The sequence below is a fragment of the Centroberyx affinis genome, unplaced genomic scaffold (genome assembly GCF_046629955.1).
Source record: "Centroberyx affinis isolate AG114_WGS23_722 - 3 ecotype Tasmania unplaced genomic scaffold, CSIRO-AGI_Caff_v1 ptg000220l_1, whole genome shotgun sequence".
NCBI classification, from domain to species: Eukaryota; Metazoa; Chordata; class Actinopteri; order Beryciformes; family Berycidae; genus Centroberyx; species Centroberyx affinis.
This window is the reverse complement of record NW_027278909.1, coordinates 25,001-42,136: the sequence shown is the minus strand read 5'-3', so window position 1 is coordinate 42,136 and position 17,136 is coordinate 25,001. Positions and strand designations below refer to the sequence as shown.

At 42.3% G+C, this 17,136-nt stretch overlaps 1 protein-coding gene across 1 annotated transcript in view; it reads right to left on the bottom strand.

Annotated features, from left to right (window-relative positions):
- Window positions 1–14,920, bottom strand: part of notch2 (notch receptor 2) — a 41,949-nt gene extending 27,029 nt beyond the window's left edge. The window contains exons 1-2 of the mRNA XM_071541674.1: window positions 14,378–14,920; window positions 3,706–3,787 (exon numbers count right to left, since the gene is read on the bottom strand). Coding sequence (XP_071397775.1) covers window positions 3,706–3,787; window positions 14,378–14,450 — 155 coding nt within the window. The 5' untranslated portion in view covers window positions 14,451–14,920. The remainder of the gene's footprint in view (window positions 1–3,705; window positions 3,788–14,377) is intronic.
- Window positions 14,921–17,136: the final 2,216 nt, after the last annotated feature.

The window sequence follows — 17,136 nt, the reverse complement described above, 5'->3', positions numbered from 1 at the left end:
CCAGACCAACAAGCCCTTAAAAACAGATATACAGACACACAATCTATGACAGGAAGACAGACAGACAGGAAATGAAGCAGGCAAGGCTAGCGCAAAGACAAAAAGGTGAAAGAAAATGAAAGATATTTTAACAGTAGGACAATGAGGCCACAGGCAAAGGGGCAAGAGGTTAAAAAGACATGGCAGAGATGATGGGGATAATAGTGAAAAGAGGGATAAGTCAAGGGGAGTGAGAGAGGGATTAAGAGGCCAGGTGAGTTGTGTCCAAAGGCATCTAACCCCCTGCAGCGGAGGGAGGGATAGAGGCATGGATGGATGAGTGACAGTTTGATGAAGGAGGGGTAGTGACAGGGAAATTACACTCGTCTCTCCGCTCCGCTTCTCCCTTGTTTCCCTTCCTCCCCCCCTTCCCTTCTCTCTCATCATTAGTAAGGAGTTGTGCTGTGAGATACTCCTCCTCAGATTACCTGAGAAGAGACATCCTCCTTTCTTTAGCCCTTTCTCTTCCTCTGTCTGCCCCGCAGGCAAATTCTACCTGTCAGATCAAACAGGCAGCAGGCCTACACAACACTCTAACTCTCTCCCCCCACTCTTTGGAAAAAGTTTTTTTTTTAAAAAGATAGAGATAAAGGGCATGAGAGTGACTGCAAGAGAGAAAGAGAGAAAAAGAGAGATAAACAGACAAAGGCAGAGCCATAGAGAGCGAGAGAAAGCAAGAGAGAGAGTGAGAGAGTGAGTTAATCAGTTTGCACCGTGGCCAAACAGTAGACAAAGAGATCCTGTTCAGGAGGAAAATAGGGTTTGGACAACAGCCTGGCCGGGACTGCTCAGGTACTAACTGAATGAGTCAGACCCCATCTTCGTGACAGAAACCCTCCTTGGCATACGAACAAGACAAACTATGCTCTCTATGCTCTAAACTACTACCTCATCAGAAAATACCTTCCTGGCAATGACATCCGCTAAGACGTAGCTACCAAGCTACCAAGGCACCAAACAAAACAGCGACAGACACAAATGCACACATGCTCAGTCACAGGCGACACACGCCTTTCTCACACCCCAGGCTGATGTCTTGCAGTCTCACCGGTTAGACGGCTTCTCTGCACCCTGCCCTGCTAGGCAGCTAGTCGACCTCTCCCATGCGCTCTTTCTCTCATATCAAAATGAGACACTGGAGCTTGCTATGCCAGAAGAGGCAATAGCTGCAAGGTGAAGTGGAAGAGCAACGCCATGCGCAGGTTGTAAAGGTTAATTCCTTCACGATCCAGTGAGAGCCTACTCTCCACTGCGGTGCTGTCTCAGAGTTGAGTGGCTTGAGTACTGACTTTAGAGTGGGTCGCTGTTGTCTTCGCCTGCAAGGATGTATCAATGACTTTTCTGTTCGTAACTAGGCCTACACTTTAAAACTAAAAACAAATCAGCTAAAAACACAGTAAATCAGCTTGCGTCCCACTCTTTATGGGGCATGAAACATAGACTGGCTAATTGTCAGCTATGAATTTCCTCAAATGTGTTGAAAAATGCATGCAGCAGTCCACCAGCTGCCCATAGTGACGTCCCTCACCGACAACAGCCTGTCATCACAGCAATCGTCATTATAATTATAATGTTACTCCCAGTCTGACCCCTGGACTGATCCATGGGACATAATTAGGCCAGTCTCAGCCAAGAGGCCACAGTGACTGTTTACTTACAACCAGCCGCCGTTAATATACTGGGAAGACTAATAAACACATAATTGGATTTTCACACAATGAGCCTTTTGACCAGCGGCACAGTGCAGACGGGAGCAGACAGGCCGGATAGAGGCATGTGCGCGCATTTGTGGGCATGCATGTGTGTATGAGCGTGTGTGTGTGTGTGTTCGTGCACGTGTTTGCATGAGGACGGGACAAAAAAATGGACTAGTTAATCAGTCTAACAGTAGGCCTGCGCTCTGTCAGCTGACTTCTAAACTACAAGACTGAAAGACTCCTCTCTCTGTGTCTTCAGGGCAAGAGGCCCATCTACTGTTTTCCTTGTTATCATCAGACTCATCATTCAATTCAGAGAAAAAATACTGACTGAATATATAAGGATATAAGGATGATATATAAGGATGGAGGACAGAATTGCCAGGCAGGGGGAGATAACAGCAGTTACAAATGATGCTCTGTTCAACTGACCGCCGGCTGGTACCTACATGCATTCACTCTAAACATGAAAATGCTTATTGGCCTACTGGAGATTGGCCTACTTCAGTATTTAAGTTAAGTCTTGTTAAGTGGAAAATGCGAACCCTTTGTGTCTTAAGCAGGCTGTTGCATTCCATTCCACCTGCTATAATCAATGCACGATCAGATTTATTTACTCACTATATGATGATTTCCTTAAATCACTGATCTATATTCACTGAAAAATCCCATTTAGCATCATGAGCATCCTGAACAATAACAAAAATTTGCCCATTATTAAACACTTATGAAACTTTTGCAAATGCAAAAGTGGGTGAAGGAGGGAAGGCGTGTGTAAATTTGGCTCGGGTTCATAAGCCTCTCTCAGTCCCAGCCTCTGTCTCTCTTATTAAAATTCTTGACTATGCATAAAAAGTCTCTTGATGTCATATTTCTAGTTATAATGGAGACCTTCCTAATGGACACATACTTGCAAGCGCACACACACACACACACACACACACACACACACAATAAGCCTCCTTGCACCTGCAGGACAATGTTCTATCTGACCTTCAATTAGACAAAGGGAATGTCAAACATTGATTAAGTAATGCTGCCTTCCCGTTCCCTTATTACAGAAGTAGCAGTGGAGTGTTGAAATTCCAAAAGCTCTGGGAACAGACACAAAGTGTGATTCACATCACATTTAATGAAATATGATAGGTTCATGAACCGGCTATGGTGTGTTTTCGTTGGGGATTTGGCTCGGGAGTGGCAACACAATTATAAAGATAGCTCGGTCCTAATTACAAACTAGGCTGAGCTGTCAGAAAGTGGAAGGCATAGATCACACAGGTCACAGAAGTCCTTTACAGTGAAACGCTTTCCCTAAATGACCTGATTCTACCACTGGATATAGTAGTTACCTTGGAGGTCATTTCAAGCTGGCAGTCGGCAGCAAACTGGCATTTGCCAGGGCACAAAAGCTACAGTAGTATGTATGGTAACAATTTTAAAAAAACTACTTGATTGAATCATTTTGATTCAATTAAGTTTCAGTTGATTGTGTTTTCTGAGTTATTATATTGAATAAGTTATTTTCTCATGTAATAAATATCATGTCATTGTTTTGACAGCCATAAATAGCAACAAAACAGTGGGCAGTAAAATATATTGTTGGCAATGCCTAGAGCTATCAATTCTATAACAGCAAGAGAATACTTAACAAAATCCCCGAGATGTCCCAAAAAAACATCTTGGAGGTGGAAATGTGTGTATTGGTATTGTTCCCAGTGCTGGTGTACTTTGTCAAACAGAGGAGTCTTTTATTCCCCCTTCCGCGCCTGAGCAAAACCTCATGGTCCCATGGACAGGCTGGGATTGATCTAAAAACGATCTTGCTGCACTGGTTTTGGATGCAATAATCCCCTCATGTGATTTTCTCATTGCGGTGTTGATCTGTTGTATAATTTCACTGGTTCAATTCAGAAAGCATGTGTTTTATCTACCTATGTATCTGGTCACAGACCCAGCCAGTGAATCTCACCTGCAGTATCCTGTGCCGTTGCTGAAGTTCTGACACGTAGCGTTGTTAACACACGGCGTCACATTATCCACACACTGCAGAGCTGCAAGAGACAAGAGATTGGTTAGAATATGGGCACAAAGAGAAAAGTTGAGCTTAACAAATCAATAAATATTTCTATGTCAACATACTTGTCTTCACATTACACATGGCCGGTGTTAGTATGAACTTCATATCTTATTTATCAAGGAACTTACCTATTTAAATTTCTAGAACTAACTAGCCTATGCCCTAAGATATGCAAAACGTGATCATACTCCCCACAAACTGGGTACCTTAAGTGTTGCTTGCAGTGTTTTTAATGCTACTAAATTTCAAACTTGGCTTTGCTCACAAAAATATATAGCCTGCAAGTCTCTCCTCTCTCCCTTCATCTCCACAGAGTGACAATGCAGAGGGCTAACCACCTATCTAGCTAACCGTGCAAAGCCAGCCTGAAGTCCGCCAGTGGCCACAGGGCAGCCTGACGGGCAAGCAGACAGAAGTGAGCCTTGAAGGAGACAACAAAGCCTGACTATCTCCCCGCCAGTGAGACACTCAGGGACAGACACATCCACCATTGTGTGGCCTTGAAGCCACCAGAGACACAAGGCTCAAGTGGTCTTCACACACACCACGCTGGCACAACATGCCAAACAGAAGCGTGGTGTTCTCAGTCTTCATTTATCAGTGTGATATGGTAGGCCAAATGAAGCAAGCCATTGTTGAATGTGGGTGATCAATTGGACAAAACTGCAAGAAATCATCAGAGCTGGTTCTAGAAACGTTGCTATATTAGCATTTTGTTTCACTTCTAGTCTCGCATCTTAAAGCTGTGGTTCCATGGTATACTTCCATTCTCTAGTACACAGAGCTCTTTCTACAAAAAAGTGATGGCAGGTCAGCTGATTTCAAAGCAACACCAACCCTGGGTTCACAAGACAGTCATCACACTACAGGAAGTGTGCTCAGCAGTACCGCTACTTCCTGTGCCTAGACTAATCACAATGTCATTCATGTTCAGTAATCCTCATGAGGATGATGGGGCTACACAGTCTGATGGTAGGTCAACTATATTGGGCTTACCAAACAGATTTTGGGGTTTTGGGGTGGATAAAGTTCTTTTGGCCACATCTAGTTAGTTCACTGCCAAGTCCTGTCCATTCTGGGCCTAGTCTTCTTCAGGGTTGGTCAGAGAAAGAAGGCAGACTAATGTCCTAGAGGCATGCCAGCAGGCATAGGCCATTAGACATGGAGATACCCATACATAAACCAGCGTGAAATCCATAATCCCAACACGCACACACACACACACGCCAGTATGTGCACACACACATCCACTGCACTGAAGTGTGAGTGTGAGCTGGAGACGGTTTCGCTATGTTGCAATATATCTGACCACAGAAAATACTAAGCTATTTTGGGACTATTTCTGTACAGAGCGCACATATGCATATGGTATGTACACTTGACACTCAGACAGGAAAAAGACGCACACACACAATAATACAATATACAGTGTGAGAGTAGAAGCCGAGGATCCATAAATATATGGGTAGACATTTCACACAGTGGACTTTCACTCATTATTCAAGTCATTACTCAACTCAAAATAGTGTTGAATCTGCTTTTGATGATTTCATGGAGATTTGGACATAAACGTGGGTTACTGTAAATCTGGGCAACAGAAGACAGGGCATGGCAGGACAGCAGTCAGCCAGCAGACAACAGACAATTGCAAAAGCAGCAAAAAAAAAAGAGCAATGTTGAGGGGGAGGAGAATGGGTGAGTTAAGAAGACCAATACACGAGGCAGAGGGAGGGAAAGAATGAAAGACAGAGACTGAAAGAGCAAAAGCAGAGACCGAAAAGCTGCTCTCATTCCCCTGACTGGTTTGACGAGCTTCCCATACACGCTGTCGTAACGCCAGACGCAATGATCTTACAGCATCTGGGACGGCCTGCCTCTTATTACTCCATTTATTTATTTTACTCCATGCTGTAAAGGCCACCAATTCTGTGGCTGAAAGGGAGGAAAAAGTTTAAGCGTCTGCTCTCTCACACAGAAAACAAACACACACTCACTCACCTGAGACAGACTGACTAGTGTATTGTAATCCAGGCTCGTATCAACGCACCAGCATTCCATCCTCTCCACCTAATGGCTGTTCTCACACTTCCTATCAATAACCCATGGTCATGAGGAATTCCCTGGGACAAGAGCCTTGATAAGGCCGATCGACAAAGTCAACAGTGAAACTACGTCTGGCTGGTGTGAGCTGAGGAGAAATAGGTCTACACTGAAGGTAACTGACCTAATGATTATGACATTACTCCCTTTCCTGATCCAAAGTCCTCATTCCTTTTTCTCGCCCTCACCTCATCTTCCAGCTGTTTTCCTCTGCATTGTGGACGGGTGTGGGGGGGGTGGGGGGCGGTGCAAAGGAAAAAGAGTGGGGCCAAGGAGTGAAAAAGAGAGGAGTGCATGAGAAGGACAAAAGCAGAACGAAAGCAGAACGAAAGCAGGAGATTTACATTGTCTGCGGTGTGGTGGGACTGAGTGGAAAGCGGCCACTCTCTCTCGCTCTCTCTCTCTCTCACACACACACACACACACGTTCACACACACCTTCTGATGGTGTTGCTCATTTGTGCTAAAATGATTTCTGTATTATCTTATTGCAGCTAAGACACCATCTGTGTAGGTTACATGTTTCCACCAAGCAGAGTGCTAATTTAGGTTAATGTCATTACAATATGCAAGTTTCCATTTCATTGGTCTTTAACTGTGGAATTGTACAACTTCATACAAGATTACATAACCTATAGCACGTCATTCTGTGAAATACATACAGTTCCTGTTACAGTACTGTTATTTCACTCAAACGTTTCTCCACAATAAATTCCATTAGGGGTCAATGGTTGAGTGACCAGGCCTCAATCCTAAAACAGTGTGCAGAATGTGGTGTTATTTGTAAATATAGGATTAGGCTATGTTTTAGGCATTTAGCTGATGCTCTTATTCAGAGCAAATAGTGCAGATAGCAGGGGGTTCCCCAAGCGCCGGCTGCCGGCTATTTAGCCGTCTACCCACCTCTGTCTGGCCGGCTACTTTCATAACTGAATGTCACTAAGGCTACGTACACACTGCCAGAATTTGGTAGTGACAACCGAATTGAGTGAACGCGCATATGTATGGTACACGGGAGTCACTCCACTCCTACGATCTCGCGATGGCTGTAAATAATGTCTGTAACCATAGTAACGTTTACTTCACATCAATATGGCGGCTACCATTGCCTGTATTTTCAGTTTACTTGACACCAGTAACCAGAGGCGTCAATTTATCCATACGGTCTTAATAAACCACCACTGACAGCAGCGTCACATTCTCTTTTTTCACCGCATGGACTTGATAGTTTTAACCGCAACATTTACGCCAAAGACCACAGAACTGGTAGGAACAACCGCAATGTTGAGGAAACAGACTGGATAGAAAATTTGAGAATGTCTCACAACGCTTAGGCCTACCTCCGTCTCTTTCAAATTAACGATGGTAATGTTACGTAACTTAACGAGTGTTTCACCTTACGTCACATAACAAAAAGTTGTCCAGTCCAGTTCTGCTACACCCTACTCGGACTAACCGAAATCAAGTTTAACCAATCCTGACAAGTCCTCCTTGCACACTGACTCCATTTTGCCAATGTTCAAAATATAGATGGGAGAAGTAAAGGGAGGAACAGGGAAAGATCATAGGGGCTTCTGTTTTAGGAGGGTTTGTTAAAGCCCCAGTATGCAGGTGTTATGACCATGTAAAATTGGGGCATTTCCTCATTATTTAAGCTCATTTATGTTTCCATAATTATTGGATCTCAGTTCTGTGAGTGCAGTATTGCTCTGAGAAGACTAAAATATGAACTTTGTTCTTATTTATTACTATTTGTTATAATATTTTTGTTATTTCCTACAATAAAAAAAATGCATTTCTGCACTGACTCAAGAAAGTACATTAAACATTCACAATTAATAAAGATTACCGTTTATTTTTCAATTCACAATTAATAAGGATTATCAGTTTATTTTTCAATTGAACATTGAGCCTTTAATAAAAATGTGTATTCATGCTATTTTAATTGTCATGCTTTCATAAACATATTTAAGGTTTGGTAAAAAGTGAAATCACCGGAAAAATGTATCTTGCCGCCACAAACATCCCTTAGCCAGTTACTTTTCCCATCTGGCTGGCTACTCAAAAATTTGGGGAACCCCCTGAAAGTAGTAGGCTAATAGTAGGCTAATAAATGACAGCTAAGGGACTCTTTGTTGTGTCATGCCAATATAGGTCTTGTAACTTTGGATTAAAAAAAAACAGACAATAAGATTGGATTGGATAAGATTTGACCCTATATCAGAACATTAATATTATCAGCCTATGTTCACACTTACATTTATTATTATATTATTATATGTGATTGATGTGGGGAAATAATATACTAGCACAAAAATCAGCCAATTAAAAATAAATAATGTCATTAAATATTGTTAACAGTATCATACTTCATCCAGTATGAGTCAGGCCTCAGTAAAAGGAAGACAACAATCAAAGCCCTTGACAGTCTAGTCAGAAAAGATTGGGAGGGGGGAGTCTAGTTGTTTGTGTTCAGCTGGCATTACGCATGGTTCCTCCCTCAGCACTCGCCACTGCTTTGTCACTGAAACCACAGAAAGCCCCTGGGGAGACCTGGCTATGTCATGAGGAGAAAAAAAGAGGGGGGGGGGGAGAGTGAGAGACAGAGAGACAGAGACAGAGAGAGAGAGAGAGAGAGAGACAGAAGGGAGAAGGGAGAAGGAAAGAGAACAAGAGAGAGAGAGACGGGCTTTGAGCTAATAGCTGTGGATTGAGATGGGGAAGTAATTACGAAACTACTGACAAAGACTGCACACGAATGGGCGTCCCTGAGCCCTGGCACACAACCATACAGGAGAGGGCAGGAAGTTGTTCGCGCCGAGTGAGGAAGTAACCCCATTTCCTGGAATTGCTGTACAGGCCCCTATCCAGCAGCCAAACTGTTGTCATGGTAACTTGCAATAAAATACCCTTAGCTCAGCATGGAAGGAGAGAAGCGAAGCTCAAACTAAACAACATTACCCCGAGGGTAGCTTTACTGGCCCACACAAACAGCAGAGGCACGGAGCAGAAGCACCAAGCTGGGCTTTAAGGTCTTATTGTGTCAGGTCAAGTTCAGAGTGAGGGAGGTGACTTACTGTAAGAAACTGGCCGGTGCCAACAGCAGCAGTAAAGACGGGCGATAACCTAGCTTGACTGTTCTACCAACTGAGATGGTGGCCTGGCTGTTATAATTGCTTGGAGGAGTTAGCAGGCTTCATTTTAAGCTGAGTACACACAGAGGAGGGCTGTGCTGTGTTGGTACAGCAGGATGCACTGCTGGCTAGCTGACTCTGTGTGTATGTCTGTGTGTATCTGTGTGTGTGTGTGTGTGTGTGTGTGTGTGTGTGTGTGTGTGTGTGTGTGTGTGTGAGTGTGTGTGTGAGTGAGAGAGAGAAAGAGAGAGAGAGAGAGAGAGGGAGAGACAGAGACAGAGAAAGAAACAGGGGAGAGCAGACCAGACTAATTTAGGGACTTTCCCTTTCACTAGACCCTTTTTCTCTTTCAAAATCATTTTTCGTATGACACAAAAAAGATTTTTGGACTATAATGCAGATAGATACACTCACATTGTTTTTAGAACACTTAATCTGTAGCCTACAGTATTTTTAGCCCAACTTCAAGACTATGGCCATAATATATGATATGTAAGAATAACATAGCAACTCACATTAGTATTCCAGCAATCCATCTGTGGGTCCTGAGAAAGGAAAGCCTGGAATAATAAACTGTAGAGCCTACACACTGTACCTGCTTGTCTGCCTCCTAGTTTGTTCTGCTTCATCTCTCTGTCTGACCTGCTTACCTATTTTGCTGCCCCTCTAACTGCCTGCCCAGCTGTGCTTATACTTAGGCCGGCCTATATCCCCAGCTTTTCATTTGCCCCTATGAATGTCTAGCATGCTCTGTCCTGTCTGTTTACTTGGCTGTCACTTAATCGGACATGTCAGACCCATGAAAGCCTAGCCAAAATGTGATTTTTCAGTTACGTCTCACTAATAGTAGTAGTACCTCTGCCATTTTGAAGTTAAGCTTCAGTGAACACAAGGGTAAAGCGAAACGCAACTTTTTTGCAAACTTACATATGCAGCATGAGAACAACACCACCTACACGTTACCATATTAAGTTAAAGCTACTTCATAACCAGAACCTTTTGCTAACTAGCTCTCTTTGCAATTTTGCCAATATACCAGTTTTAGACCCAGTGGGAGGTGTAAATTAGCAACTTTTTCATACATTTAAGTAATTTGTATGACATAGACAAGTAATATACAGCAGCAAAATTAGTGAAAATAAACAACAAAAAAGTGAATAACTGATTAATTCTGGGAAAAATGTGAAATGTAGGCTATGATTTTATACAACTCCCTTGTTGCACTTGTTTTGATGGATGAGCCCTCATAACCAACTGATCTCTGCTTTGCTTTACATGCAACCAGCAGTAACATGGAAAAAAAACATCAACTTCAGGGCAAATTCATTTGGCTGGCAAGACTTTTAATTCATCTCTCTTGCCATTATATTAACAATTCACCTTGACATAATATATTAATGGGACCTAATGAGGGGTTCTCAGCTCCTACATCAGCGGTACAGGACTGATTCATCATTTCAACCCAAGGAAACGACGAAAGAAACAGACATTCTCTTTTCGCTTTGTAATTTGAAGTTCCCACTGCCATGTCTCTGACGTCCAATCTGATTGGTTTTACTGGCCATCAGGTTAATCCTTATTGTTGAACCCTGTATTCTACCCTACCATCCTGTGTTCCCCATAAATTCATTCATCACAGGTGACCCAAAACTGCTAGAAATTCATCCACATTGCGAGAAAAATGTTAAACCAATTAAATATGATGATATATCCCTGTTGCTTACTTAAATGAACAAAAAAGAGCAGGGCAATTACAGACCAGTTAATCCACATCCTTACATAAGTATCCAAATGAGAGTCATTTTAAACTGCAACAGATATTACAACTGGTTGTAAAAGTAGGACTAAATTACTACTGCCGCCCATTCTTACAAAGAATTTCTAAGGGAAACTCTGTAGTCTCTCGCCTCCTCCTATACCTGATGTGTCCTGCTTGGTTCACTACCCCACCATGTGCCCTGCCTGCCTGTCTCCAGGATTACGGGTCTGTGTTGGGCAAGGAATGCAGGCCACGGTAATTCCCTGTTAATTTGCTAACCTGTTCAACAGTGCAGACACAACGCTCTGTAATCCCCTCGACCTTCACAGCCACAAACCCCCCCTGTAGTAACAGTGCATGCAGTGCACGTAGCGCACGTACCTAGCTTCATTCACACTTTGACTGGTATTTATTTAATGCACCAGGATTAAAGCCACTAAGAACGAAATGGTCAAACGGGCATGGGCATTGGCTCTGCATGAGCACTGTGAAGTAAAATTAATGCAGGCCCATAACTGCTGGGCTACTCTCACCATGTCTGCTATGTCTTTCAGCCTCAAGACCTCAAGTACAGTAGGTCTAGGCCTATATGTCTATGTCTATTCTAAGCCACCATGCCTACAGAGGCACACACACATGCACAAACACACACATAGGCACTCACACACTTGCATATGCGCGTACACACACAACACACATACACATCTGGAACCCAGTCCCTCAGCCCTTCAACCATTGACTCATACAGTTCTACACTTTGCTGCTGTAGCTTGACTTGACATTATTTACAACTCCCTCCCACTCCAACCAACAAGCGCAGGACTGAAACACATGTGGTGGCCTGGTTTTTTTTACTATGCTACTAATCAAAAGGGTGGGGAAGGCAGAACTGAATATAACCTGAAACATGAGCATGCAGGAGCGATCGCAGAAATTATCTGAACGAGGCAGCAGGGAGCAGGAGGGAAGAGAAAAGGCAGGAATCAAGGAGAAGGTTGGGAGAGTGTCGCAGAGAGGATGCCCTATGTCACATTAATAACCCTGCCACAAGGCAGTGGGTAGAGCTGGTCGTCAGTAAATAATGCAGTGTGGTGGGAAGCTCAATAAACAGCTTTGTGTTCAGAGCACAGGGCGAAGCAAGGAGCAGATAAATCACATTTCACACCAGGCTCCAGTTTGGGGCAGATGCAAGGAAACCATGGGCGGCACAATCGCTGGCCTTTGTCAGTTTGTATCCACAATGAAATACATACACACACACAAATAGATACACACACGCACGTCAGCTGTCTGCTGTTTGCACTGGGCAAATATATGCAACCATCCACATGCCCACACCATGGGGGCAACACTATGTCGTGTGCCACAGAAATGCCAGCTACGCTTCCTCGAGGGGCAGCTAACGTTCACCATTACAAAACTGTGGTGTAGCACAGTATGAAGTATATCATTGCTTCAACACAGCAGGACTGCATTGTCCTTTAAATACGGGCCTGAAAATGATGCTTTAACTATTTATGAGTTGAGCATTTATTCTGTTTGGGAGCAGTCACATAGTGCTGCAAGTAACAATGTGGTTAGCTCAATTAGCTGAGTGAACTGCAGCATCTTGGACATGTATTACGTAAATGGTGCATGGTTATAAAGATGATAGAAATGATAAGGTACCTTTTGGTATGTTGTTATTGGTAGTTTAGGAATGCCTCTAGGCCAGTCACAATTTGCGGTGAGAGCTAACTAATACTGGATAGAGAGCAACAAGAGACAGAATCATCTGATTGAAACAATAGAGAACCTACTGCTTTGTGTAGCGCAGGGAGTGTTAGAGGGAGAGAGTAGAGGTAAAGAGAGAGGGAGTGAGAGACAGCATGAGAGGGATGGAAAAAAGAAAGCATGGCACAGAGTGAGAGAGAGAGAGAGAGAGAGGGGGAGAGAGGGAGAGAGAGAGAGCATGAAGAGAAAGGGAGGGAGGAATGTGAAACACCAACAGCAACATTCCACCCGCTTCTCCTTGCACTGCCTGCAGCACTTTTACATTGTCTTCTCTTCTTTTGTGTGACTCCTCTGTTCACAAGTCACCTAGTCCATGTAAAAACGTGAGAAAGGGATAGCCTGGCCGCATGTATCAACTCTGGGCAAAAAAGGATGTGAGATGAAGTCAATTTCAATACCTTGGCACCCTTATGTAAAGCAACAAGGCTTAGCAGGCCTATAGGCTATTTGTGATTGTCCATCATTTTTCAGAGCAGCTGACACAACCTTTTAAGGAGCCTGTATGCCTATGCTTTCTAAAACAATCTATACAGATAAAAAAAAATGGCATGGTAGCAGTAGCATGGCAATATCATCAGTAGCAGTGATAGTAGGAGTTTGTAAAACACTCATAAAAAAAATACAGATTTGATCCAAGAAATATGCCGTCATCTGTGAGCTAAAAAAAACCGCCATAATTTGACAAATCATAACTGGAAGCTTCATGGATAGTTTCAGGCACAAAAATATGGTAACCAGAGATAAAGTGGTGGGTAAACCCACCTTAACTCTAACTATATACCCACCTTTGTATTAGCGTTTAGAGTTTAGCCATCATTTTAGACTGAAATACATCTTTATGATATAATCTTATAATATATATTAAGGAGTATTGAAATGATGTAAGTAATGTGAGGACAGGGTCCTTTTAGGGGAAAAACATAAATGACTTGTTTTCCTGAAAATATAATTGACTATGTTTATTTTAGCGGATGTTTGCCTTACGATGATCACCGACCTGAAATCATAGTCTACCCTCCTTTTTATTCACTACTTCATCACTAATGACAGCTCTCTTAATTATACCAAGATTTCAGCACTATAAGGTTGGCTAAATATGGCTAAGTGTCCATTTTGAATTCTTTCTCTTGAAAATGGACGAGCTCTCGATGTTCAACATCTGGGCAGCGGTGCGACTCAACTCAGACAAAACAGTGTGTAGTAGGCCTTGATGTGTATGTTAATCAGACCCACATCACCTGAATAAATTAAAGTTTAGATTTTTAGACTCTTCTGGCAGACTAGTGAAGACTTTTAAACTAAAGCAATGCAGTGGCTTGTCACTGTGCTTTACCTTGAGCAGTCCCTGATGAAAAGAGCTCTATAATAACTATAGTGACACCACAGGAGATTAAAAAAAAATGCCATAAAGTACGATAAGGTCACTATTAACTCACTATTATGTACCACAGACACGATATAAGCCCCATGTATACTGGATACTATAGGATATTATTGTGATTTTTGTTTTGGGTAACAGGCCATTAAGAGCACCTATCCAAACGTCGCAGAAACGAAAAAGTCACCACCAAACAAGCTTAAATGTAAGAGCTATCTATATAAAGTTACGTTACTACTCACAAAAACAAGTTTTGATATTACAAAATAAACCAAATCACCTAGTAGGCACAACTGCACAAGAAGCGTGTGCAGAGATGCTATGCATGCTCCGCAGATCCAGACGCAACAAAACGTGATAATGGTATGATATGGATTTATAAAAGCCCCCAGTGCAGCTTCACCGTGATGCAAAACTTACCCAAAGAGAGTTGAAAGAAGCAGAAGACGAAGACTATTGGTGTGCCCGAGGAGAAACCGGGTATTTGGCCCATATTTTCTGTGTAATCCACATAAGGTCGCCAGCCCGAAACTGAGCTGTCTTCGGGACGGTTGGTTCTTCTCAAACTCTTGTTAGAAGTGGCTCACACACTATTAAGAAACAAAACGACCTACTTGTAGAGCCAAATTAGACCATTTCCGTTCTTTTTAAATGTGGCCCATGAGCCGCTACATTAAAACCGTTTAAAATATGAATATATGTAACTTCTGCTAATAAAACACGGCACCGTAAGGCTTTTTCGCCTCTATTCGCTCCCCAGTTCCCTGAAGTCACTCGGAGTGAGAAAAAAATCCTTCCGCATAAGTCAGCGTGGATCTATCTTCGGGCTTCAAAGATGGTAAAGTCTTATTTGAAGATAAAATCGAGAATCAAATGGTTTATCGCCGCTTCACAAAGTGACATTAGTCGAGAAATTAGTGAATTTGGCGTCGGACACCGCCAGAAAACACATTTGAGGATAAAGTTTTCTTTCTCCGTGTCGCTGCGGCGGAGGAATTTTCACTAATTTTTCTACTTCTCAGCCCCGTATGACTCAAAATTAACCCCTTCAATGATTACTCTTTTCTCCTCCCCAAGTACTGCATGTTTTTTTCCGTTATGCCTTTTTAACACCCACTGTTTACTTACTTTCCTCATTATCATCTCTGGTAATGCCAGGCTGTTTGCCAGTTTTCAGGTCTGTAGCCTATTTCTGGGGTGCAAAGGGTTGTTTTTCTTCTAGCCGACAAGTTCAGTTTTCAGGTAATGTTAGAGACCTATGTGGGCAGGAGAATCTTGACTTTGAGAAGCAGTGATATACAGTGGTAGGCCTAAATAAAAATGTAGGTAAACTGTGACCTCCAGTGACGCAAACAACCACCAATATATAGGCTACCACAATCAATAATATTTTTTAGAAAAGCCTTAACTATGCATGTTTTTTCTCCTTAAAGATCAAATCTGAATACAGCATACATAAGTTTTATACCGCTTACTAAGATATGTGCTATGAATTTACCAAATAAAGGATTATGTCAGTTAAGTGTTCAGGCAATGTCAGGCCTGTTTTGTCAGGAGGATCTTATCTTTGTGAAGCTTAGATGGGATTTACAGAAATGAAAAGAGTAATAAAATTGTTATTATTTGCCAATTACTAGTGATATTTACTGTCCCCTAAGGCAAAATCACTATATTCCTATGATAGGCTATTCCTAAAGGGACTATCCTATCTGTCCTACTCAAATTGGTGAGTTTATATTAGATTTATCATAGTTTAAGGTGTTTTTTTAATCTCCTATTATATCACTAATATCCCCATAATATTCCTTATAATGACTTGTTTTGCTGTGATATTTGTATAGAATCCCTCAAAAATGTATTACAGGATTACTATAGTTCTTTTTCATAAAAAAGGTCACGTTTGATGATGATGGTTTGAGTGCATATTGTTATGTTGCGTAACACAACAATAACAATGTTTTCCCAGAATTTTTTGCTGTCATATTTAATCTTTTTTTTTAATCACATCATCATGCAAGGGATGTTTTTCCGAGAACAAGCTGCTTTTTTGCTGTCATCTAAGACACATTAGAACAATTACACATTAATCAATCCCAACAGTTTACTTGGTCACTCTCTCACACACACACACACACACACACACACACACACTAGATTTCTAAAATGTTAGTGATTACAGTAAAGCCAGACTAATTATCCCTTATCAGTCTGAATGATCCAGGTGTAAATCACTGGCTCATCACAACAACAAGGCCACGTCTCATCCCAGTGATTTGTTTGTCTTCACACCCCGTTAGAGAAACATTGCCGAGCCTCCCGCTGCTGGGACCAGCCCTCTGTCCTCTATTCAACCCTGCTGAAAGGCCCGGGACCAGGGGGAGCAAATTGATCTCCTCAGGGGTCCGGACTCACAATGCTTTTGTTGCTGCGGCCAATGTCAAGCTCCAGCTCTCCATGCAGGTTGGGTGTCAGGTGCTGGCACAGCAACAAACGCTGTTCAGGCATTTGGTCAGATGCTCCTTTTGTTGATAAACAACCTCTTTTATTTGCTTATCCGTCTTATCTCTCAGCAAAACACTGACCGTGCAAATTCATTGCCATAGATGAAGATGCATAGCATGCTGAACAACCTGAGGGACGCATTAAGTTCAGTTTAAGTTAAATTCAGTTCAGTTCAATTCAATTCAATACACTATTCAGTGACAAACAGTTCATCTCTCCTGCTTACCACATATACACTCTAAGCATTGATCAATTTATTATTTGATGGTGGAGTCATTGGTCATGTGAGCTAATAGTAATGGGAAATAATCACTTCAGAGGTTCAGTTTGTCTGCAGCACTGTTTTCCTAATGATGTCACTCCAGATGTGGGCGTCTAGTCTGGGAGAGACAGAGTGAGAAAGGGTGTAGGTCTGAACAGAAAACTCTGATTAGTTCCTCCTTGCTGTTCCACTGATGAAAGACTTCTACCACAGAAGCCTGACACAGTTAAGAACATTTGAAAACAATAGCAAAGCGCTGGAAAATCTTGCCGACGGTGTAATCACCTTTGATCCACTTTCGTATGAATGCATCAGCAACCCCAAGTTCAAATCTCTTGTCTGAGATGAATGTATTGTCTGAGATCACAAAAACCTTTATCAGAAGTTGGTAATAAAAAAAAGGAAGGTAGAAAGA